This window comes from Saccopteryx bilineata, chromosome 6, assembly GCF_036850765.1.
Source record: "Saccopteryx bilineata isolate mSacBil1 chromosome 6, mSacBil1_pri_phased_curated, whole genome shotgun sequence".
NCBI classification, from domain to species: domain Eukaryota; kingdom Metazoa; phylum Chordata; class Mammalia; order Chiroptera; family Emballonuridae; genus Saccopteryx; species Saccopteryx bilineata.
Genome location: NC_089495.1, coordinates 195018054 through 195044024, shown reverse-complemented (window position 1 = coordinate 195044024; position 25971 = coordinate 195018054). Strand labels below are relative to the sequence as shown.

Sequence of the window (25971 nt, the reverse complement as noted above, 5' to 3'; positions counted from 1 at the left end):
AAATGTCCCAATCGACCAGCTCTCATGCTGCCTGAAACTCCACCATGAACAAGCTAGTTTAAGCATGGACTTTTGGGTCTCTCTCTCCCTCCCCTGTTCAAGTTGGGTTTCCTCAGAGAGGAACTCATAACACAGTGTGGGTGAAACTCTCAGATACCTTCCTCCCTGGGGAGGATGTGGACTGCTCAGGGCATAGACCATGAAGATGGCAAAGGAAAGAGGAAGTGGCTTTAGGGGGCTTGAAACCAATAGCACAATATCTAATACATTGTGCACGGATAAGCCAATAAAGGCCTCGCAGTCAGGCTTGGCTCCATTCTGACCCAAGAGACAAAGGCAGGCGGGGCAGGGGCAGCACAGTAATCATTCAGTAGGGAAGCAGTAAACACCTGCCAGAGCTGGCCACTTGCCACCAGGGGCAGGGGCGGGGACAGGAGGATCAGGCAAAGTCCTGGGGAAAGGCACAACCTTGTGACCAAGTTCTCTTTTTCTGTTTAACAGTATCCTGTTATTATTTAACTTGTGTTACATTTATTCAGATGAGATCGGGTGCGTTCTGGGTGGTATGGCTGTAGACCGTGTTATATTTATTCAAAATTAAATGTTATGTCAATATGACTGAGTTCTATGGACTCACTTTGGTTATAAAGTGTTGAAGTGGCGACCACTTTGCCAAGCTCATCCTCAAGTCTGTACTGATTCAAAACCTCGTCCCCAACCCCGGCTGGGGTCTGAAAGTGCATCTTTAGCACCTTACCCTGGGGAGGGGTAGCCTGGGTTTGTCCCGGTGCATATATACTCTTCTCACACTAATTACTCATGTATATTTTCAGAGGGGTCACCTTAAAAAAGGACTGCAGATCTGGTGACTGTTGGAGTCAACGTGATATGTACTAACTGGGTGAGCTTGGCAAGTTCAAGTCACTTAATCTCTCTGTGCCTCAGTTTCCCCATCTGTCAATGGGGATAATAGTATTTGTATCATTAGATGTCATGGGGAATAAAATTATTAATATATGTAAAGGACTTTCAACAGGGCCAGGCCCGCAGTTACCACTAGATATGGGCTAGCTGCTGTCATTGTTACTCCAGAAGCACTTTTAGAGATAATCCAAATATTGTGCACCCTCTCCATTTAACAGATGGGGACATTGATGGTCCAGAGGCAGTAAGTGACCTTCTGTGTTAGCTTTCTATGTTGCTTAACAAATTACAACAAACGTAGCAGGTTAAAACAACATACATTTAGTGTCCCACAGTTTCTGTGGGTCAGGTGTCCCAACACAGCTTAGCTGAGTCTTCTGCTCAGAGTCGCCCAAGGCTGTAATTAAGGGTTGCAGCCAGGGGTGCAATCTCTGAGACACAGACAGGGTCCTCTTCTGAGCTCCCACAGGTGTTGGTGAAACTTATTTCCTTATAGCTGTAGAACTCATGGCAACCCACTTCTTCAAAGTCAACAGGAGAGCACTGCTCTTATCAGGAAGGTTCCAGACCCTCTTTGAAGGGCTTTCAACTGATTAAGTCTGGCCCACCCAGGATAATCTCCCTCTTTGCTAACTCAGAAATCAACTAGTTGGGAACCTTCATTACATCTGAAAAATACGTTCCCCTCTGCTATCTAGTGGAGCCTAATCATGGGAGTGACATCCATCACATTGGCAGGTCCTGCCCACACCCAGGGGCAGGAACATACAGACTATAGACACCAGGAGGCAGAAATCTTGGAGGCCATCTCATCTTAGAATTATCCTTATTCCACTCTGTTGACAACTCTCAAACTATTGGCAAGGGAACATCTATTTGGCCTGCAGGCCACATGAAGGCATTGCCCCATGAAGGGGTTAGTGCTTCTGTAGCCTCAGAAAATTGGTAGGATCATGAAATAAAATGACCTGATATTGTCCAAAATCCACTTTGCATTCCCTGCCCAAGTTCTCAGAAACAGTATCATACCAAGTTCCACTCGGAGAGCACTCCAGATAAATGAAACTCTGTTGAGAGTTGACCAGCAGTGGGGCTACAGTCACCAGCCCTTCACATGGCTTCTAATGACCCTTACCCCCTACCCTTCTGCTGTCCCCTCTCACAATGAGGACCAACCTGTATGACCTATAGGACATTGTGGAAGGGACAGAGTGTGACTGCTAAGGATTGGTCATTAAAGGCATGTGGCTTCCACCTGGCTCTCTTGGATCATTCTATGGGAAAAGCCATCCCTGTGTCATGAGGACACTTAATCTCTCTGTGCCTCAGTGTGGGGGTCTACAGGGGGTGGAACTGTGGCATTCTGCCAACTGCCAGAACCAACTTGCCAGACATTCAAGGTCCATCTTGGAAGTGGCCCCTCCAGCCAGGTCAAACTTTCAGCTGGCCACAGCCCTGGTCAACATTTCAAATACAACTTCATGAGACCCCAGAACCACCTAGCTAAGCTGCTCCCAAATTCCTGGCCCACGGAAACTATGTAAGATATTTATACCATCATAAGCCCCTGAGTTCAGGGGTAATTCTACACAGCCGGGACCTTCTGGAGCTAACACCTTAGCTGAAAGGTGGCCTCTACGATGACAATAGATGATTACAATAGAGGCCACTTGACAAGCACTAACTGCATGGCACCAGGCTCTGACCTATTCCCCATCGGCTGTTGGAGCACAAGGTAAACAGCTAGTGAGAGCTGCTATCCAAACCCAGAGGTCTGATACCGCCTCACACAGCCGTACCAGAATTCCTACGACCCGGAAGTGTTTTCCGTTTGCACTGTCCAATGGAATAGCCCCCAGCCACGTGTGGCTATTGAGCCCTTGGAAAATGTGGCTAGAGCATCTGAGGAATCGAATTTTGGTTTTTAAAATTTTTGGACATCACAGATTGAACACATGCAAGGGCTTTCACAAGACCCATGTTACAAGGAGCAGGGGCCCACTCAAGCATCCGAGGGCTCAGGAAACACAGTGTGGCAGGGGTCCCAGGAGGGATTTGGGACCAGACTCAGCTTCAGAGGGGGTTTGTGGGGCCTGAGCAGCCCCTCAGTGAAGGGGCCCTGGGTGACTTTCTGATAGGCAGTGTGGTTATGAACAGACTCCAGAGCCCGCCTGCCTGGGTTCGAATCCCACCTCTGCCATCGGTAGCTGTCAATTTAGACAAGTTATTTCATCTCTTTGCTAGTTTCCCATCTGTAAAATAGGGGTGCTAACAGCACCTACTTTGTGAAATTGTGATAATTAAGTGAGTCCTGGTATAAAGCATAGAATGGGTTTGGGTGGTCCGCTTGGTGAAGGGGATCTTACCCACCTCACAGGGTAACTATGCGGATCAGAAGTATCTAGAGCCTGCCAATTATATTGCCAGCTGAGGCCAAGCAGCTGATGTGAGTGAAGCTGAAGGAGGCCTGGGAGGCCGGGAACCCACGTGCAGATGGGTCCCTGCCTGTCGCAACTCTTACTGCCTGAGAGTTGGCAAATCTTCCCAAGAGAAGTGAGGAATCTGCATTTTAATGGGAAATGCCCTCATTTCTAGCTGGCAACTGATCTAAGGACTTCTGCCTATTTGTTGTTTTTTTCAAATATATGCACACACATCTTTTTTTTTTTTTACAATTTTTATTTTTTTATTTTATTTATTCATTTTTAGAGAGGAGAGAGAGAGAGAGAGAGAGAGAGAGAGAGAGAGACAGAGGGGAGAGAGAGAGAGAGAAGGGGGGAGGAGATGGAAGCATCAACTCCATATGTGCCTTGACCAGGCAAGTCCAGGGTTTCAAACCGGCGACCTCAGCATTTCCAGGTCGACACTTTATCCACTGCGCCATCACAGGTCGGGCCTGTTTTTTAAACACGGTGCTGCCTAAACACAACACGAAGCAGGCGCGCTGTGCCCACGGGCGGCGGGCAGCGGCGTGTTCTGCGGGTCTTCCCTCCGCTCCGGGCCCTTCCCGGCTTCTTCAGTCCCTGCCTCTGCCCTCTGCCTCCCCAAAGGGCACTTGGGCAGGGCCACTGTCCCGGGACCCACTGAGGCCAAGGGATACGGAGCCTAGAAAGGGTCGCTCCTTACGAACTTTAAAATCACAGAGGCAAGTGATCTAGAAAGTACAGGTTTTATTATCTCTTTACAAAAAATCAGTAACAGTCAACAGTTGTGAGGGGGAGCTACCAGAGGCGCTCACTTCCAACATAGCCAGAGCAGAGTATGCGGGGGCGGGGGGTGGGGGTGGAGAGGGGTCCCAGCCAGCTGGGAACCCTGGGCTATGGGAATGAACCGTGCAGGAAGCGAGGCTAATTCCCCCCACCCCAGCCAGTGGGGTCAGAAGACGCAGCCTACCCGGGCTAAGCCACCAAGCCTCTCCTCTGTGGAAGGGAAGGTCACAGATAACAGGCTCCAGAGCTAGGGCCTAATCAGCCCTCCCCAACCGCCCCTTTGCCCAGGGAGACAAAGGTCATCACCCCAGCAAAGATGGGGCCGCCACTCGCTGAGCCAGCCGGGTTCCCTAGCAGTGTGCTCCCCTAGACGGAAGTGGTCTCTACCCGCCCGCTCACGCCGCGGCCACTAGCCACACGTGGCAACCCAGCACTTGAAATGTGGTTAGTGTGACTGAGGAATGGATTTTTAACTTTAGGTGATTTTAATAGACTTAAATAGCCACATGTGGCTGGCGGTCACCGTTTCAGTCAGCACGGCTCTTCCATCTTCTTAAATTTGGAGAAACTGAGGAACACCAGCGGGCTCAAAGCAGAAGCTAAAACAAGACAGAACTACCTACCCTCATTACTCGAGCCCAGTGAAAAGGCACCAGGAACAGGGCAAGAGAAAGAGGCAGGAAAAAAAACCAAAACAAAACAAAGCCAAAAAAAGAAGAAAAAAAAAGAGAAAGAGGCAAAAACCCTCCTCAGTCACATAAAAATTCACTCATTCAACCACCCAGCCAACTTCAAGTGGGAAATACCAAGCTATTTCCTGAAAAAATATATGTATCTATTTTTCTAGAAACAAGAAAGAATAATAATTATATTACAAGAAAAGAGAGACAAATATCCCACCATCCCTTACACTATTATTTTGGGGTCTGCTAGAAAACTATGTCTCGGCAAAAAGCTACTTCTTCGAGGGAGCAGCTTCAGAAAGGGTCAATGTCAGGAACAGGACTTTAAAGTATGTTTTATAAAATGGGGAGAGGATTTAAAGAAAAAGGAAAGAGAGACCCTGTCTGAAGCTATAAATAGTAAAAAAAAAACAAAACAAAAAAAAACCAACTTAATAAAAATCATTATCTCCAGCTCTTCACTTATTTTAGAGAAACAAAAACAAAAACCCCATTAAATACACACGTAGCTGGTACGGTGGAAATGTGCAAGAGGGCAGAGAACGCCACGGCGCCTGCGCACTCTCACCGGGCAGAGAGGCTCTACGCAAAGGAATGAACTGTTCAAAAAAAAAAAAAAAGAAACTAAACCCCACTAAAAATAGATTTACAAATATTCTATAAATCCATTTCAGTATGGTCTTTTAGCTCTTCTCTCCACCCTCCCAGCTTCCCTTCCCTTCCCTCCCCAAATAAAAAAGGTTATTTCCAAAAGTCACCGGAAAGAGCCCAATGGCCCAAGGTCTACCACAGAGACTCCTGCAGTGTGGACACAGGGCCCTTTGATGGGCGCCGCTCAAGGTGCAGATGGTTCTAGTTCCTTCTCCCAGTTCCCCGCAGGGGGGCCGGCTGGGAAAGGGAGGGGCAGGGAGAAAGGCACTGGGGGCAGGCTTCTGGAGGGACTCACGATAGCTTGCCGGCTTCTGAGGGGCTCTGCAAGGCACGGTCAGTACAGGCTCTAAGCCAGGCCTAGATTCTAAACTGGAAGGTGAAGAAATAACCCAACCCTACGCTTGCCTTCGGAAAGGCCAAGGTTAGCCTCATTATCCTGCTGGGACCACCGAGGCCCAGAGAATCAAGAAGAGGCAGGCAGGAACGGAAGATGATGTCTCTGCTGTCCCTTGAAACGTCATCAGAGCTGAAGATGCTGACAGGTCAGTAATAGGTTGCCCTCCCTCTACCCTAGTGTCCACCCTGCTCAATCCTTCGGCCTCCCACCCCACTCCAGTCCAGGCGGAAGCTGGTGCCGGTGAGGAAGCTTCAGGCGTAGAACTCGTTGGTGGGGGCTTTTTTGTAGATGGGTTTCTTGCCCAGGTCGTAGCTGCCTTCGTCCTTTTTCTTCATGCGGTACATGAGCAGCAGGACCAGGAAGACGGCGAAGAGGATGCCCACGGCGCCGCCCACGATCAGAGCTGGGGGGAGGAGGGGACGGCAAGGTGAGCGTGGGTCCTCGAGACTTGGGGACCCTCCCCCACCCAGTCATGGTATCACTTATGAGAAGGGGGGAATCATGGGGAGTCACTGAAGACCATAGCGACAGAGTGGCAGAGCCACCATTCCAAGCCACATCTGTCTGATCCAAAGCCAGGCCCTTTGCAAACACCAGGCCAACCCACCAGCAGCAGCTTGTCGCTAACTGAGCCGGAGAGAAGGAGCGTCACAGCCTGTAAGAATGGCCATAGACAGCCTGACCAGGCGGTGGCGCAGTGGATAGAGCGTTGGATTGGGATGTGGAGGACCCAGGTTCGAGACCCCGAGGTCTCCAGCTTGAGCATGGGTTTATCTGGTTTGAGCAGAGCTCACCAGCTTGGACCCAAGGTCGCTGGCTCAAGCAAGGGGTTACTCGGTCTGCTGTAGCCCATGGTCAAGGCACATATGAGTAAGCAATTAATGAACAACTAAGGTGTTGCAACGAAAAACTGATGATTGATGCTTCTCATCTCTCTCTGTTCCTGTCTGTCTGTCCCTATCTATCCCTCTCTCTGACTCTCTCTCTGTCTCTGTAAAAAAAAAAAAAAAAAAAGTGCACCTGTATGCATACTGGCCTACACTTCTATAGACAGGTAGACGCATCTGCGTACACACAGGTATACACTACCATACAGGTGTACCAGACTGTTGTGTCCACAGAACATTGTTCTAGATAATTGCCAGTGGTTTATGATCGGTGGTTAAAGCCTAGCGTCCACTGACGTCCTGCCACTTACTGGCTGTGTGATCGTAAGTGCCTTCATCTCACTCATTGCAAAATGGAAGTAATAGTACCTTTCTCATATGAGTGTCCCCAGAATTAAATACATTAATCCACTTATACAGTACTTAGAAGTGCATAGCAGATGCTCAATACTCCTGAATTGCAAACCTATCTGTGTCCCTAGCACCGTGAATCAGGCCTGGCATAACAATAAATGACACTCATGGTTGGGCTCAAAGGAGCACAGCCCAAGGGCACCTGGCCAGGGTCAGGCAGATGTGGGTTTCTAACCTCGGGTGGATGTTCTCGGTGCTCCGCCAACAGGCCTGAATAGCACATTCCCTGTTTGTCGAGGGGGCAGGGATGTCTCACAGAATCCTTTCTGTGGCAGATTGAGTCCCCTAATTCGGTCTTACTCAGGCTAAGAAGATTAATTTTCCATCCCTGCCCACACTCCTAAGCCATGTAGAGAATGGGGGCACAGGAGCCAAGTAAGGTTCTGTCTTAGCTAAAACTCTGAAAAAGCAGCAACAAAGTGCCCCCAGGAAATGCCAGGAAAAACACAGGGAATATCAGGTACCAACCCCATTCTTGCTGTCCTCACCTTCCCCTCTGACAACCCCAGCTCCTCTAGTAGTTCTGCGCTGGGACTCCCCACAGGGTCAAGGTTCAAGTACAGTCTCAGAAGTGAGTATGGTCCTAGGTTCAAATGCCAGATCTACCACTTCCTGGATTTACGACTTTGGACAAGTGATTTGGCTTCTCTGAGCCTCAGTTTCCTTCTCTGTAACATTATCAGTAACTACACCAATCCAACAGGGTTGTCGTAGGGACTCAAATGAAGGGGGCACATGAATCACGTGGCACATAGCGAGCACTTGATAAACTCCCAGGTGCTGTTTAGGAAGGTGGGACTGGGTGTAGCTCAACAACCTAGCTTCACATGAAGATCGTATACTTGTCTAATTCTCTACTGGAAGGTTTAGGACAGGACCTGACTTCAGGTCTGTCTCTTGCTGTGTGACTCAAGGCAAGTAGTTTGCCTTCTCTGGGCGGCAGCTTCCCTGCGGGAAAGGAATAGTTGCTTGGATTAGATCGGTGGTTTTTAAAACCACTTTTATGGTTTTCAAAAAAGGAATCTTTTTCTTTTAGAGGAAAAGAACCCTTAGTTGGTAAAAGGCAAAACATTATGTAAATCCCACAGATGCCAGCTGAAAGTGAAACTGTGGTCGAAGAAAGATGGGGGAGGTTTTAAATACCGCAGCCAAATCGTCCGAAACTGGAATGACTGAATGGTCTCTGAAGGTCCCTCTGGTTTCGACAGCACCCCCACCGCACCCACCTCACACAGAAAGTAGTGAAACAGAAGGGCTCAGGTATGGGGGCCAGGGTGAGGGATAAGAGGGCCCCAAAGTCACCTGGCGTTATACTCCCAGGGGGCCTCATCTGCAGGAAGCAGGCAAGGTCCCTTATCTGCTCTGGATGGAGGCAGGACACAGGGCTCTGTCCCTGTACCTTGAGCACAGTATACACAAGAACCCTATGGCTCTCGCCTGAGGCCAACCACTGAAGTACCCTAGGCCTCAGTTTCAACCTGTCACATGGAGGCTCCCTCCCTGTGTGCCACCTACTGGGAAGGGTAGGTGAAGATTCAATGGCGGATTTGTGAAAAAGAATATGAACAAAGCCACTTAAAAATGGAGTCAGAAAGCCTGACTAGGTGGTGGTGGAGTGGATAGAGTGTCGGACTGGGATGTGGAAGACCCAGGTTCAAGATCCCAAGGTCGCCAGTTTGAGTGCGGGCTCACCTGGTTTGAGCAAAGCTCACCAGCTTGGACCCAAGGTCGCTGGCTCGAGCAAGGGGTTACTTGGTCTGCTGAAGGCCCATGGTCAAGGCACATACGAGAAAGCAATCAATGAACAACTAAGGTGTTGCAACGAAAAACTGATGATTGATGCTTCTCATCTCTCTCTGTTCTTGTCTGTCTGTCCCTAGCTATCCCTCTCTCTGACCCTCTCTCTGTCTCTGTAAAAAAAAAAAGGAATCAGAGCTGCCAACCTAGAGGAACTGCCTTGCAGGGCTTATTTCTCAAACCTTTGGAATATCAAAACTGGGCAAAGTAACCTTTGGAGGGATGGGGCCTAAAGTGGCATTGTATTCCAAACAACTGATGACAAAGATAACAGAAAAGCAGATATCATGACTGGAAATTAAAGATATTCTTTAGAATCAGCATCACTATCTTAGCTTATCTGCTACTTTAGCATATATAAGACCCATTGGAATTTCTACCTTCTATTCACGTAATTACTAACCCGAACACTATTTGGGTTTCTGCCTGAATCAGTGCTTCCCAAATAGCTCTTGTTTTCGATCTCAAACTCTTGTTGCCTCTCACCTTGACCTTATATTTAACATATCACACTAACAAATGAGAACAGCCCCTTACAGTTTGCCTAGTTATTTCAGATCCTATTTTTCATGGAATCATTATACCAAGCCCAGGAAGTATCACTGTCCCCATTTACAGAGGAGGAAACTGACTCTCCGCTGAGGTTCAGAAGCTTCTCAGCCAAGGTTAGAAGGCTGTCAAGTGATAGAGCAGGGGGAGGGGAAGCCAGCCTAATGCTAAAGAGCATCTGGGCTTTCAAGGGAGGTCTTCAAAGAAGTTAACTTTTAATAATTAACTCCCCAGGTAGCAAACCCAGTAGGCAAAAATGCTTTGAAAGGAGGAGAAAGGACTTAACTGAATGATTCAGCTTGTCCTTGTCTATTCTTTAGAAGACTTTGATGTGCAATTCTTCTAGCCCTCACCAAGCTGCAGAGTCAGAGCCCCACCCCACCTTAGGGTGGGACATCCAGAGTATGGCCCTAAAAAAGGGCCACCAAGTAGCCCCATGGGCTCTGGAGTTCCTGACTGCTGTACTAGCTCCCACTGAGCCCTCCCCTTCTGCCAGGAATCATGTGAGGGGCAGGGACCTTACCTGCCAGGACCTCTGTCCTCTCAAAGATGTTGCTGCTCTTGGCAGTGCTGGACATGGACACTCTGTTGGACACATCCTCGTTCCCTTCAAGAGATGGTGAGATCCTCTTGGGGATGACCTCATTCTCCTCCAGGTCCTCGGGTTCGGTGGGGGCCTGGCTCCCAGGCCCTGTTCTCTCAGGAATGTGGTTCTCTATGGGCACCTGGATTGGGGAAGGAGAAGAGAAAGGCTCATTTAAGTTGGGGAGGGAGGCCCTGGCCGGTTTGCTCAGTGGTCGAGTGTCGGCCCAGCATATGGGAGTCCTGGGTTTCTCGACCAGGGCACACAGGAGAAGCGCCCATCTGCTTCTCCACCCTTCCCCCTCTCCTTTCTGTCTGTCTGTCTCTTCCCCTCCCGTAGCCAAAGCTCCACTGGAGCAAAGTTGGCCCGGGCACTGGGGATGGCTCCATGGCTTTGGCCTCAGGCGCTAGAATAGCTCTGATTGCAGCAGAGCAATGCCCCAGAGGGGCCGAGCATTGCTCCCTGGTGGGCATGCTGGGTGGATCCCAGTCTGGCACATGCGGGAGCCTGTCTCTCTGCCTCCCTGCTTCTCACTTCAGAAAAAAAAAAAAAAAAAAGAGTTGGGGAAGGACCCAGGGCAGGGGACAGGGACATTTGGCCAGGTGGGAAATCTGGTCCTGCCCTCTCGCTGACTGAACCATGGCACCCTGGAGCAGAGATGAGCCTCAACCTCAACAATTACGCTGCCAAGTCCTTCCCCATTTTGAGATCGATCTCAAAATGGGGATGAATAATGTGACCAAGGGTACAGGGAAGCAGGGGTCCCCACTCACTGCTGCTTGATGGCTATTCTAGAATAACCATTCTGAAGGGAACGTTTGGCAAAACGGCAGAAATTGGTTGTCCTTTAAGGTAGTGACTTTGCATCTGGGACTCTGTCTTAAGATGCTAATCAGAGAAAAGATGCTTGCTGGAGTGTTATAATTTCAGGCTATCAAAAAATTATAAACAACTTTTCTATCAGTAAGGGGAATTAGGTGAACTATAATTATGCAGCCTCTAAAAATAGGAAGAACATTTAACTCTGTGGAAAAATACTCATGACTGCTTTAAGTGAAAAATACAATACACAGCCTGACCAGGCAGTGGCGCAGTGGATAGAGCATCGGACTGGGAAGCGGAAGACCCAGGTTCGAGACCCCGAGGTCGCCAGCTTGAGTGCAGGCTCATCTGGCTTGAGCAAAAAGCTCACCAGTTTGGACCCAAGGTCGCTGGCTCGAGCAAGGGTTTACTCGGTCTGCTGAAGGCCTGCGATCAAGGCACATATGAGAAAGCAATCAATGAACAACTTCGGTGTCACAACAAAAAACTAAAGATTGATGCTTCTCATCTCTCTCCGTTCCTGTCTGTCTGTCCCTACCTATCCCTCTCTCTGACGCTCTGTCTCTGAAAAAAAATAAATAAATAAAAATACAATACACAGAACTGTGTATACAATTTGATATTTATGTTGGGAAATACCTATAAAAGCACAAAAAGGGGGCTGGAAACACATCTAAATGTTGACAGTGATTATCCTTGCAGGGAGGATGGCCTCCCCGTGACCCACAGTGGCACCCACCCCTAAGTTGCCCAGGTCACAAATAAAAGCCTTCTTGCAGAGTGAGGTCAGATTCTCACTTATCTGCCTCTCTCAACAGGTGTTACAGAGGAGCGCGGGAGAGGCATGGCGTGCAGTTACTTACCAAGGGTTGGGTTGCTGCGGGGGAGGCGCTGGGGTCCTCTGAGTCATCTGTGAGGTCAGAAGGACTGTGTGAGTGTGAAGTCAGATACCCCCCAGATAAATGACCCCCTTTTAGCCACGGCTGTGGGGAGCCCTGACTTAGCACTGCCAAATGCTCAATGTCCAGCAAGTGACATTCCTACCCCAGCCTCAGTCACCTCATCTGTAAAATGGGGCTCTTAGCACCTGCCTCCCTGGCTCTGTCCCAGGAATGCTGACCTGGTCTCTGGGCAGATGCTTTGTCAGCCCCAAACCCTTGCTCTCAGTAAAGGACCAAAAGCACACCTTGGGGCCAGTCAGAAATGCAGAATGTCAGGGCCCACAGAACCAGAATCTGCATTTTTAACAAGGTCCCCAGGGGACTCATTTGAGAAGGCAAGACTTTAGATTACCATATTAAATATTAGAAATCACAATATTAAAAAATATACTTAGTGCTTGGTATGTGCAGAGTCCAGTGCCCAAAACACTGGTGTAATGTCATTTCTATTTCCATTTCACAGACTTGGAAACCAAGGCTCAGAGGTCATAGGCCGGCAGTTTGAGCTCAGGACTATGTAACACCAAAGCCAGACTTTGAATTGTTACACCACCCTGCACAGTAGCTTTGTCTGGTCCAGCATTCATGACCAGAAAGTCACAGAAGACCATGCAAGACATCATCAGCGCCAGGTGCAGCCCCCAGAAGCCTGGGTGCCTTCACCTGCTCCCACCCCCTCTGAAGCCGGGGTTTGTTCTTGGTTTCCCACCCACACCTCTGCCCGTGTAGGACCCCAGGTCTTTCTGCCCATGCCAGCCCACTCTCACTGTGCGCTAGCTAGGTGGAGAGGTCCAGGCTGGTGCTCGGAAAACCTAGAGCTACAGCCAGCCCTGGGAGGGTCTCAGGGATGGAAATGGCCAGCCCCGTCACTTTGAGTCCTTTTATTTGGGGAGGAAGGATCACTCTAGGAAAATCCCCACAAAGGCCAAGTCTCAAGGTGTAATCACCCTCCCAGGGGTCCCGGCCCCCTCCCCTCTAGCCCCACGCCCCAGCCCTCCCAGGGGTCCTGGCCCCCTCCCCTCTAGCCCCACGCCCCAGCCCTCCCAGGGGTCCCGGCCCCCTCCCCTCCAGCCCCACGCCCCAGGCCCATCTGCCGCACCCTCCGTACCCAGATCTCCCGAGCCGGACAGCTCAAAGTCATCAGAATCCTGCCCGGGCTCCCCGATATCCTCATCGTCCGGTAGGGGTCCAGAAAAGTAGCGGGCTTCTAGGAGGGCTTGGGGGTCGATGACCTCGGTCTCTCGGATCTAGGGCGAAATAAGAGACAGATCAGCCTCTAGCCCCCAAATTAGTCCACAACAGTTCCTGAGCCCCAAAAGGCAGTGAAATGGTCATTTTAGAAGCTAAATAAGGTGCCAGAAGGGGACCAGGCCAGAGCCTGGAGTCCTTGGTTCTAGACCCCTCCTGCCCCCTAACTTGCTGTGTGACCTTAGGCAAGTCCCTTTCCCATTCTGGGCTAATAAAAATAATGAAGGTGGTAATAATCAGAATGTAAATATAATACTAGGTATCATTTACTAAGCGATTACTATGTGCCAGGCCCTGTTCTTAATTCTAAAGACCAGACTTGAACCGACCCCATTTTACAAGCGAGGAAAGTGGGCATCAAAGACAGGAAATCGGCCCTGGCCAGTTGGCTCAGCGGTAGAGCGTCGGCCTGGCGTGCAGGGGACCCGGGTTTGATTCCCAGCCGGGGCACATGGGAGAAGCGCCCATTTGCTTCTCCACCCCCCTCTCCTTCCTCTCTGTCTCTCTCTTCCCCTCCCGCAGCGGAGGCTCCATTGGAGCAAGGATGGTCCGGGCGCTGGGGATGGCTCCTTGGCCTCTGCCCCAGGTGCTAGAGTGGCTCTGGTCGTGGCGGAGCGATCCCCCGGAGGGGCAGAGCATCGCCCCTGGTGGGCAGAGCGTCGCCCCTGGTGGGCGTGCCGGGTGGATCCCAGTCGGGCGCATGCGGGAGTCTGTCTCTCCCCGTTTCCAGTTTCAGAAAAGTACAAAAAAAAAAAAAAAAAAAACAAAGACAGGAAATCATTTTCTTTTGGTGACACAGTAGCAGATGGAGAAGTGAGGATTCCACAGTGAGCCACCTGACTTCAGAGCCAAGTGTTCTCACACAGGCTGACGGGAGAATACACTACTCCAGGGTTCCGGGAGCCAGGGTTCTATGATGCCGCTGCAGCTGATTCACCCGCAGCAGAGAGGGCTACTGGCTCCAGGACACGTTCCCATCTGAGTCAGACTCGTCTGGGACAGGCAGGACCGCCTCAGGTCAGGGCGTTGTGCAAACCTGGTGACTCAAGACGCATAAGCGTCGTCTTGTATCCAGCCTTCCAAACAGCTCCGACAGATCTATTCTGCCACCAACACTGTGCAGGACTCAGGGAGGCACAGTTCCTGCCCTCACGGACCATCTACTCCAGTACCAACAAGTGTCACTCAGCCCCGCCCCCACGGGGACCCACCTGGTCATAGCAGAATCTTACTGTCCATCCCCACTGAGTTTTTAAAAGGCAAGTAACAAAGGTCCAGAGAGGCAAAGAACCTCAAGGTCCTACAGCACATCCCAACCCCGAAGGCTCAAGGGCGTAGGAAGCACGGACTGCCCAGCACCCGTCCTTAGTTCCAGGCTGAGGCTCTCTCTGCCCACAGAACAGCAGCCCTGGGCCAAGTCCATGATTTCACTAATTATTTAAATATTAAAAGGTCTACTATTTGCCAGAAAGGTTAGGGTTTGATTACTTCAACACCTCCCCCCAACTGTTTCTCCTCTTCTTTCCTAGAGGCCCGAATAGCAGGAAGTCGGGGCTCTGCTCAGAACCACTGAATACCAGCTGGAGAAGCCAGGGACATCCTGTTCTCTCATTTCACAGAATTCGAGAGAATATTAGACCCGGACAGGCCAATGACTTGCCCAAGTTCACACGGTGAGTTAGCTACCTAGCTCCCAGGGGAATGAGGTCGAGTCTCTGTTTCTAATGCCCCAGGCTGTCCTTCCAACATGGGGGAGCACGAGAAGGAATACTGTTCCTAAGACAAGGCGACCACCTCAGGAGGGGCCCAGGCTCCTGCACTCCCTCCTCTGGCTTCCAGGAAGAGAGGCGGGCGGAATCCACCTGTCAAGCTCTGTTCTACGCCCACCAGGGCTTCTGCTAGGTTCCAGGAAGGGAGCGGGGCCAGGCTGGGAGGAAGGCAGTGGGCAGGCACCTCACCTCCTCAGGAAGGATTGCTGAGCGCTTGGCACACAGGGGGTGAGCAGCCAGAAGGGGTTAAGCCCTGGTTAGGGATGACTTCATGACTTGGGAATCGGGAGCCGCTGAGCTGCTGGCGCTGGAATCCCAGCCCCCGCACACAGCCCTGTGCCTGTGGCTTCGGTCTGGCAGCTCGGTGGTAAGGCTCCGAGGTGGTTGCACAAGCTGCCAGTACCTAGGGCGGGGTCCCTGTGTCCTGACCTATCCCTTCTCCTGTTGCAAATTCCTCTGGGGCCTAGAACCTGACAGCAGGCCCTCCATGGCTAACCAGCATTGAGCATGAAGTAGCTCTCTTCATAGATTATTTTATCTTGTTTATTTTATTTAATTTTATTTCTTTTTTGGCGGAAGTGGGCGTGGGAGGCTCAGAAAGGTAAAGTCAAAGGCAGAAAAATGACCACACTGGACCAGAACCGAAGCATGGGTCACCTGAGCCTTTATCCACGTGCATAAATCCACGTGCACACAGAGTGCCCGCCTACCCAGGTAGGAAGGGAGCCCTGGTCAGTGCAGGTCAGACCAGTCCAGGAGGCAAAGATAGTACTAGGGCCACTTGTTGACCTGGCCTGGAGACCAGCCTGGCCGGGGGAGTCAGAGCTCGGTCTTCAAGACAGGAGCTGTTTCAGGCCGAGACCCTCCCACCTCGTTCCCAGGAGCCCTGTGACGTTGCTTCCTCACCTGCCTTTCGGTATGTGAGGGTTTCAAAGCAGCCCATGGGTTAGCAGGCTGATCGGCGACAGTAATGCTGGTGAAATGACATCTAAGAGAAGGCGGGCGTGGCAAGCTTGCAGCCAGATCTGCAGAACTGAGGCTGAACCACATTTATTCCCAGTCCAGCCCTCTCTGTGGTCACCTGGTCATCCCTGACCTTTCACATTTAACCAGGTTCCTGGAGAGGAGAAAGGACTTGTCTAAGGACACACAGGGTCAGCAGCATGATCAGGATTAGACCCCATCAGATACCTGTTCAGGCTCTGAAAGGATGGGGTCCCTAAAGGCTGTATTAGGTAAGACCAGGTGACCTCCTACATCAAGTCAAAGTAACTTGGGAGAATTGTGAAGTATGTTGATTAGAGGAAACAGGAAATTAAATTCTCATTCAACTCTAAAAGCAACCTCTCTGGCTCCTTCTCTACCCACGACCCTTGACAACAGGGAAACTCCCAAGTGAGCAGGAGCCCTTTAAGATTAGGCCAACAAGACCAGACTGTGCTGCGGAGGCCTGTGGGTAATCATCACTTGTTTGTGTGTGGGCCCTCTTATCAGCAAGGCCCACTGGGTCTGGACCAGGCCCAGCCCTGACCAGAGGAGGACCCCACCCTGCTGCTGGCTTAGGATATGTTTTCCTCAGCTTGCCCCATCCCTGCCCAGGGAACATGCACCCACACGCGTACGCACGCACAGGCACCCTCTCTGGGCCCTCAGGTCTCCCCGTGTCTCTGCCCTTCTCACAGACACACACCAGAAATCAGCAGGTGAATGAGGCCGTGGGCCTGGGTCGCCCAGACCTGCTGACCCCAGGGCTGGTGGGCACCTGGAGCAGTGCCTGGAGGGTTAGCGGCGTTGGGACCCCACGCTATCCATAGAAGGAAGAGGGGCAGGTGCTGTTTTGTTCTAAAGGCATTAACACCTGCCAGCAGAAGGTATCTGAGGCCACAGAGCCCAAGCGTCTCATTTTATAACCCAGAGAACAGATTAAAAGACAAGGGGCTTTGCCAAGGTCACCCAAGCAGCTGGTGACAGAGCTGGACTTTGAACTTAGGTCTCCTGGCTCCCGAGCTGGAGCTGTCCTCCCTCCCCTCTTCCAGGGCTTTGGCTGTCCCTGAGGTCTCAGCAAGTACACAGGCAGCAGCTGTCAATCAGATATACCCCCATCCAGTCCTTAGGCTACAGGCATGAAGCTCAGGAAAGGTCGGCAACCCTGCTCCAAAGACTTACAGCTTTTGTCACCCAGGACAAGCATGGGGGCTGGGGCATCTAGCACAAGTACCACTGTGTGTCGGGCACCGAGCCGGGTTCTTCTCTACATGGCACAAACCGATAGGGTGTTCGTTCTACCCATTCCGCAGGAAACTGAGGTGCAGGTGAGTTATTCATCCAAAGTTACAGAGCTAGAAAGTGAAAGAGCTGGGATTCAATCCCAGATCTTTCTCAAGACTTGTGTTTTAGCCACAGTCAGACTTCTCACTGCCACCCACACGTCTCCTCTCCACCCAGGCCCCACAGCCCACACTGCCAGCCAGGACTCCAGGGCACCCCTTCCCCTGGCCAGGGAATAAACAAAGGTGAAAGTGATATTGCTTAAACAAAAGAACAGAAACTTGGCTGGGGCACCAGGGAGAAGTTCAGGGTCAGGGCTTGGCTAATGTGAACTGGTGGGGGGAAGAGGGAGAGCTTTCTCCCACCTGGCTCTTCCCCAGGGCAGGTAGGGTCAAGGACACACTTGACCTTTCTTCCCAGAGGTGAGGCCAGAAGGACGCTGGTCATGCCAAATTTTGTGAAGGGGGAGGTTGGTGAGCACCCTGGCTCCATGACTAAGCCCCCCAGAGAGATCCTAGCAGGAGATCTCCAGAAGGGGCCACAGTCACTGTTTCCCCCACCCCCCTTCTGAAGGGTCAGATGACGCTCAGAATGAGCAAAACCCGGGGGCCACGATCAGGATTTTCTCCATCTTGCCTGAAAGGAAGGCTCCACTAGAGCGGTTAGCTGGAAAGGCAGGTCTGCAAGCAAAACTGTGAGTCTAGGGGCTTATTTTACACCTGGAATCCTAAGTTTCCTCTTTTGGTAACCAGGGCTAGTAGCACCTTGCAAGGTGATGAGGATTAAGGGAAATGCATTAGTGTGTGCAAAGGGCCTGGGGTACAGAGCAGGTGCTCAATGAGTAGCTAGCGGCTGTTAGTAATCCCCACTTGTCTTCCTTCTGGATAAGGAAATTAGTAGTCAAAGGGTCCAAAAAGATTGAACAAGAATAAGCCACAGATGCCTGAAATTCTATGCCAGAATATTTCCTGCCCTGCCCTGGGGTTGCAAAAAAATACCTACCAGGCAAAAACAACCACCCAGCAATCCACAACCTGGTGCTCTGGCACCTGAAGGGTTAAGCCAGGTCTGGGGCGGGGTAGGGGTTCCAATGTCGGCTCTGCCCAGGCTCTACCCACTCCGAGGTCGGGTTACTCTGAACACAATCGCTCAGGAGAGTAGCCAGGCCTGGCACTGCCAGCAGCCAGCTTTCCACCAACCCCCCAGGGCAGTCCATTCCCACAGCAAGGGCTTCAGGTTCCTGAGGTGCCAGCTAGGAATGGGGGCAGGGTGGGGTGGGGGGCTTCTGGAGCCTCCTGAGGTCCCCCTGCCAGGAGCTGATGCCGTACCCCATCACTAACTCCCAGGGCGATCTCGGGAGATTGTCTCTCTGGGCCTTGGTTTCCCCACCTGTAAAGACAGTTCTCAGAGAGACAAGCCTCCCTCTGTCTTGAGGCCTGGTAACCAAGCTGGGCACTGCTCCGATTACCGGTGGAGACAGCCGGGAGGGGCTGGCTCCCGCAGGGCCGCACAGACAGAGGTGCATTGAAGCCCGGGTTCCTAATCTAGGCAGCGGATCCTGCATCTGAGGTCCCTGCTGGATGGCGGGCGGGACGTAAACAAGCCTCCCTGTTCTCAAGAGCAGAGTCGATAGCCTTGTCTGAGCTGATTAGATCAGCTCTGGGTGCTGGCTTCCTGCCCCTTCGAAGCCTCTCCTGCCACTCGGGGAAGCCACCAGTCCTGATCAAGTCAGTTTGTCCCACAGACAGCTCTCAGCCTGGCTTCCCCAGGGCAAGGAGCGGCCCTACTCTTGGTGGCTCGCACAGCCATTGGTCACCCTGCTCCCATGCCCCGAGGTTGGAGCGGTAGAGCCAGTCCCTGCAGGCCTGGCCATGACCGGCAGGCCCCATCAAGTCACTGTTTCCACACATACCAGCCTCTCCCTGCCTCCCTTTCCATTACCCCAGGTGTCACCTGACTAACAGCCCTTTGACTGTGCCAGAGAAAACTAGGGCAGCTGAGCTGGGGCTGGAGGACGGGTTAGGGGGCAGGCCGAGTGAAGACCGGTGGGCTGAGTTGGAGGGCCTGGGTGGAGGGCGGGAGTGGGGGGGAACAGGGGACACAGAGGGAGGTGGAAAGCAGAGGGGTCCGTAGAGGGGCTGCACAAGGCCAAGGCTGGAAAGAACTGTTCAGACCAGAGTGATCTTCGGGGGACTCCTGGAGCCCTACGAAGAGGATAAAATGTTTTGAACCCCAAGAACTGGATCCATCGGTTTACATTTTCAACCTGTGTACAGACACCACCTTCTAGAAGCCAAATTCTGGCCAGGTTAAGAGCCCTGGTCTAGTTGAAAATAATAAACTAAACTTAAGCCAGCACTTTACAAGTTTGCCAAACACCGATTATGACCCTCAAGTGACACGTGTTTTATAGAGTGCCATCTGCGAAGTGACTTATTAGTTGTGTATCACTGAGGGGTGAGAGGCAGAGCTGGGATGGGACTCGGGGTTTTCTGGCTGTGAAAGGTACCACTCACTCTCCAGTCACCGGGCCTCCGGCAGACAGGGCCGGAGGCCCCTTGGACACGTAGGACCGCACCCAAAGCTCACCAGCAAGTTAATAACAAGCCAGCCCGAGAAGCCAGGCATGTTGTACTCCTAGGGGCAAATAAGGCCCCGACTGCTGACAGATGCCTTCTCCTCTGCCCTCTCTAGGCACTAGGCAATGAAAACAGAGGAGAACGGGCTTTTCAGAACAGTACCTCTTCTGTCCACCATCACCCTCCTCAAAGCCCATCGCCCGATCTGCAATTCGCTCGGCCTCTAACACCCTCCTCCAACTTGGGAGGGTGACCCCTGAGTCATGGACAGCGTCCTAGTGGTTGTAGCCTTTGGGGACCCCCTAAACCCTCTCCCTCAGGGTTGTTAGCTGCTCAGCTGGGGGTTCCTATGGACCCAGGCAGGTGGGGTGGGGCTGCTGGGAACTGGTTCTTGATTAAATATAGATCCATCTGATAATTAGCAAACAGCCCACTTCTAAGACAAATAAATAGCAGATTCATTGGGGTTCCGTCAGTCCCACCCTAGACTCTTCCCTTCCCATCTTGCAGCTATAGGTTAGGAATGGGGGAGGGGAGGAAGCTTTCCCGAGGCCAAGGGCATGGGTTCCTCAAAGGTACCAGGTAGCATCCAAGGGGCCTGGACAAAGCAAGGGACTGTCACTAAGAACGCCTTCTCCCTACCAGGCACAAACTGGGAGCTGTATTTGCAGTCTTGTTATCTCCTACAAGCCTCCCCACAAACCAGATTTTCCTACAGACCAAGATGCTAAGGGTGGAGTGGTCCGCCCTGAGCCAGGTAGGACTTCACATCTCTGGAGTTCGGCCTGCCTAACCCCAAACCAATGTGCCAATGCCCTTCAGGCAGGGCCCAGAGAGCTAGGAGGGGGCGTCCAAAAAACCAGAGACTCCTGGGGTCAAATCCAGCCTAGACTGTCCCAGTTTTGCTTTATAAACTCAGACTAGTTGCAGCCTTAGTTTTGTTTTAAGGGGGAAAAAAAGAAAAAGTACCTGCTCAGCAGAGGCCCAGGGGCCAGTTTTGAGGACTGGCTGAACTCTACTCTTTCCAAGTCTACACACAGGGCAAGGCACTGCGAAGGCCTGGGCCCTGGACACTGAGACGCTCACTGTCTTTATTAGGCTCTCAGAGGACAAGGTAAAACTCGGGAGCCCCCCACAACACCCCTACCACAGAGCCATCCTGTGGCCAAGAGGTGGGACGGGTAGAGAGACCCGGGCAGGCCGGCTCCTGCTCTCCTGCAGCCACTCAGAGCTCGGTCCAGCCCCTCCTCCCAATGTGCAACGTCATTTGGAAATCACAGCAGCAGTCCAGGAGGCTGAGGACAGCTAGGAGTCAATCCTCCTGGGAGGTGGCTGGGGGTGGGTGGCCCCAGCCTGGCTCTCCCAACCCCACATTCAGGCCGCTCAGCACTCCGAGTCCTTGGAAAAGCCCTCTGTTTCCAGGAGCGGAAGATGGCAGGAGCTGAATGTCCCTCCCCACCCCCAGCTTCTCTCCTGTTCAGGCTCTTTCCCAAGAAAGCCCAGAAAGGCTCTAGTCCAACCTCCTCATTTTAGAGTTGGGGACAATGAGATCCAGAGATAGGGCATATTGCTCAAGGTCATCCAGCTTCAGAAGTAAGACCTAAGGTATCTACCTTCAACCTGGCCAATTTCCTGATCTGGAATGTTCTCTGAGGACACTCAAAGCAGATACATTGTGTTATCAGACAGACTTTGTTTTGACCTTGGCAAACCACTACATTCCTCTGGGCCTCAGTTTCGTGTGTAAAAACGGAGATAATCATACCTACTTCCCAGTGCAGCAGGAGGCATTCATACCAGTACTAAATAACCCAGTGCACCTTTTAGAATGAAGTTACAGGCCTGAACAGTACTTACTCATTCATAAAAACATTTCCTGAGTACTAACTACAAGACAGGTACTTCACTAAAAAGGAATAGACTTCCTGTCTTGGGTGTGTATGGGTGGAAGTGGTGTGTGTGTGTATGTGTGTGGGGGGGGAAGGGGTGCACAACTCAGAACTTCATGGGCATATCATTCCCCATATATAACTTTCTTTAAGGGAGAGAAAACCTTAGATGTCTTTATAATTTCCAAAGCCCTTTTCAAAGTGTAAGTAATTAATCACTAATAGAATATCCGAGTTGGAAAAGCCTCTGGGGGGTGTCAACCCAGAGAGGGAAAGGGGCCAAACCAAATGGAACCCCGTCCCCTCTCCACAAACCATGGCCCAAATATTCTCCTGGCTGCTTGGTAGCCTCAGGGCTTCTAAGAATTCCAAAGAGCTCTCACTGGTCACTCAAGGGTCCTAGACCCCTGGGCTTCTTCCTCAACCCCACTTCTACGCAATCAAGGAGCGAATTCTCAAGGAGATCAGAAATATCTCTAAGCTAAAGTACACTGGGAGGTGGGGGACAATTCCCCAAAACCAACTGGGCCTTATGCCACACGGGTGGGTTGTGCACTAGGGGGTGGTTGTCAGACTCCCAAAACAAGGCAGCTTTCAATTGGCCAGCGAGGGAGTGGCCGGAAGGCAGTTGAGGAGAATGCTCCCAGCTGGACAGGAAGAACTGGTTTAGGATGGCAAGCCCAAGCCAAATGGAGAAGACGCTGGGTGCTTGGCCTGGCTTCCCTTCCCAAAACTTGTGGCACCTGGGGGAGGGCACCACCCCAGGAGAGGGCAGGCCTTGGGCATAAACCCACAGTTTGAGGAGGGGCCCCAACAACACTATTGGAAGGTGGTAGTGGACAGATTCTGATGGCCTGGATGCTCTCTGCTTCCCCAAAGTGGTACCCATTTTACTGCTCTCAGTTCCCTCGTCTGTAAAGCAGGCACAGTACAGTCCCCACCGGCTCTTTGTGGAGTGCTTTCCACATACTCAGCCTGGCATAGGGCAAGCCCTCAATAAGTCATAGCTGCTATCAGCAAAACCCTCCTCCCTCGGCCTCGTTTTCTCCACCTGCAAAAAAAAAAAAATAAATAAAAGGCTGACTAGGTCATCTCTGCGGTCTAATCCCACTGTGACAGCCTGATTTTTCCAGCCACATCCTTGGGAGGAAAGGGGGCAGCGGGGCCAAAAGGGGAAACCCTGTGACCTGATTAGAGGCGGAAGGTCTGTGACATTAGCCAGGAAGGGGAGCACTAAGGTCAGGTTGAAACAGAAGAAGAACACCTTTCTCAGGAAGCAGCTGCTCAGGGCTGACTTGTCCCCAGCTGATGGGTCACCACACACAAGGGACTGACAGCCCTCCCCCAAACCACATCCTTCTGACTGCCTCCAGGACATAGCTGTCTGCTCCTCACTCAAGGACTTGCCACCTCGGCAGTCCCTGAGCCTAGACTATATTGCCCGAGCATTGACCTCATGACCTCTGGGGTCTTCCTTCTCACATTGTCCAGGCCAGCGGGTACCAACATGGCCTTCCTTTGGATGCCTCCCTGACTGCTGGACTTCAACACATCCTTCAGGGCCTAGTAAGGACCACTGCACCAAGGAACAGGATGGCGTGCGAGCGTTGGAGTTCTGGCTCAGCCACTAACTTTTTGGAAGGTTGCTCTTAGTTTGGGGAAGTCATCACTTTCTACCTCAGAATGCCTTGAGGCCGGCCAGCCCCAAATCATTAGAATCTAAATTGGTCTTGAGTTATGGGAGGAAGGGACACAGCAGCAGCTACTCAGAGTAGCATCAGAGGACAAGTTAAGATGAGAGCAGGGAGGAACCAGCCTCCTAATTAGCTGGGTGGCCTGGGGCAAGGTAGTTAGCCTCTCTACCCTCCAGACCAGTTTAAGAACAGTAAACCCGGCTGTTGTCAGAATTAAGCTAGTTGAGCGAGCCATTAGAAAGCGATTAGAAACTGCCAGGCACACCGTAAGCACTAACTGCTATCATCACTGCCTACCTGCAATTGTGCTGGAGGGTTATTGCTCAGGGTCTTACTCATTCCTCCACTGAAGCTTGCCAAGCAGAAAAGACTTTCCCCCAAGCCCAGAGAAATGAGAACCCTAGACAGGAACTGGCAAGAAGACTCACTGCTCCCTCCCCAAACCCCAGAACTTAAGAGGCTTGAAGAAGACACAAAACCCAGACCCTTGGGGGGCAGATGGCCTTTTCCAGCAATTCCGGCTCCCCCACCTTCCAGAGGAGAGTGCCTCCCTACTCCCCCGATGGCTGCTGGGGTGGACGGAGCTGCAGGTGGCCCAGGGCTTTGTAAACTCCTACAGAGACCCGTGGGCAGCAAGAAGGAAAGGCTCTCCGGGCTCACGGAGGCCTTCTCTCCCCCTTTCACCTGACTCCCCTCAACGTGGGTGCTTCGATGTTCCAGTCTATACTGAGTAGAAACAGACATTCCCTTTCAGAAAAGGTAGGGGGTGGGGAGCGCTCAACTCGATGTGAAGTGCTGAACCTCAACCCTACCTCCCGGCTACCCTAGAAAGAGCAGAGTCTCAACTTTGTAGGAACGGACCCCAAAGACGCACTGGCCACCTCTGCCCTACCCCCCCCCCCCATACCCTTGGTGCAGGTGGGAAAATTGAGACTCAGGCAGGGGCAGGGCCAGTGGCACAAGCCAGTGGCAACGCGGCGGCCAGAAGTGAGGGCAGGACTCAGTTCTCCACTCCCCGGCGTGTGAAACAAGGCCCCGCACAACCCTACATCCCTCCCCTCCCGAGCACTCACAGCCCCCCTCAACCCCAGGCATCTCGGATTCTGGAGCTGCCCGCTCCGGAGCCCCGGGAGCCCAGGGGACGACGTGAGGGTTCGGGGCTACGAGCCCGTCCCAGGATCACAAGGGAAGGTGCGGGGGGTGGGGGAAGATGACACCGGCTTAGTCACGTCCGAGCCAGGAGCCCGCGGCGGGGCGGAGGCCAAGAGGAGGCGGGAAGAGCAACAGGCTCTGGGCGCACGGCGAGCGGAGGAGCCACCCCACCACCACGCAGACACACCCGGGGCCTCCCTGTGACCTCGGAGCCAAGTTTGCAACAAAGTTTCCTCGGCCTCGGCAGCTACTTGGGGGCGGCGCAGCCCCCGATCACCCTATATCCCAGGTTCCCAGGAACAAAGGAGGCACTGCTCTGCCCCCCCCCCCGGGGATCTTCAAGCACCTACCGACTCCGCGGCGGCGGCGGGGGCGCCCACGAGGAATAGCAGCAGTGCGAACAGGCGGGCGGGGGCCATGGTATCGCGGTTCGGAAAGGGCGCGCAGGCAAGTGGCCGCTGTCGGCGTGCAGCCCTCCTTATAGGCGGTGGCCAGCCCCGCCCCGCCCCGCCCCCGTGCCCGTGCCCGCACCCCTGCCCCCCCACCCCAGGAATTCCCCGGGAAAGCTGGGCCTCCGGGGCGCTGCGCCCGCCCGCGTAGAGGGAAACCACAAGGGATCCGCCTTGTGTGCGCAAGCCCGTCCGCAATCTCCTCGAAGCCCCTTTATTGATTTGATCTCTTGCTAGGCAGGCCCCCAAAGATCACTGCGTCTAGCCTCATTTTTTTTAGTGGGGCAAACTGAGGTCCACGGACAGGAACGACTTGCCCAGGGTCCTCAGTTTAGACCAGCGCTCTTCAAACCAGGTACGCTCTCCTCGGAGGGTACGGACCACTTTCCAAATGGGACCGGAACACAGGTAGTTGTAAGGGGTCAACAAACTTCTGCGAATAACTAAGTATATTTTTAGTCTCTGCTGGCCAGAAGGTCTCTTGCCACAGTTACTTCAACTCTATAGTTGTAGCTCAAAGGGAGCCAGAAAATAAAAGAACGAGCGTGTGTGTTCTAATAAAAAACTATTTACGGAAACTGAAACTTGAATTTTACAAAAATTTCACGTGTCACTAAATGTCATTCTTAAAGATTTCATTTATTCATTTTAGAGAAGGAGGGAGGGAGGGAGGGAGAGAGGGAAAGAGAGAGAGAAGGGGGAGAAGCAAGAAGCATGAACTCCCATAGGTGCCTTGACCAGGCAAGCCCAGGGTTTAGAACCGCCGACCTCAGTGTTCCAGGTCAAGGCTTTACCCACTGCACCACCACAGGTCAGGCAAATGTCATTCTTCTTTTGATATTTTTTCCCAAGCATTTAAAATGTCAAAACCATTCCTAGCAGTGAGCTGAGCAAAAACAAGCCATGGGCAGACTTTTTAGAGTGGCTGACGTCTGTTTTAAGGGATTTTAAAAAGGAATTTGTTTTTTTCCAGATTTTGAACTTGCTTAAACATTTGATCTCTCAGAGAACTGGTCTGCAAGTTTCCCTCCCTCCATGCTCAGGGCTGCTTCCACCATAGTGAAAA

The 25971-nt window shown here is 52.1% G+C and overlaps 1 protein-coding gene across 1 annotated transcript; it reads right to left on the bottom strand.

Moving 5' to 3' along the window:
- Positions 1-4069: 4069 nt before the first annotated feature.
- Positions 4070-24913, bottom strand: SDC4 (syndecan 4). Its single transcript, XM_066235074.1, has 5 exons — positions 24807-24913; positions 12966-13104; positions 11780-11826; positions 10035-10236; positions 4070-6267 (listed from the first exon to the last, which is right to left on the bottom strand). Exons 1-5 carry the CDS (start codon positions 24873-24875, stop codon positions 6116-6118), a joined length of 609 nt encoding a protein of 202 aa, XP_066091171.1. The 5' UTR covers positions 24876-24913; the 3' UTR covers positions 4070-6115.
- Between the last annotated feature and the right edge of the window lie 1058 nt (positions 24914-25971).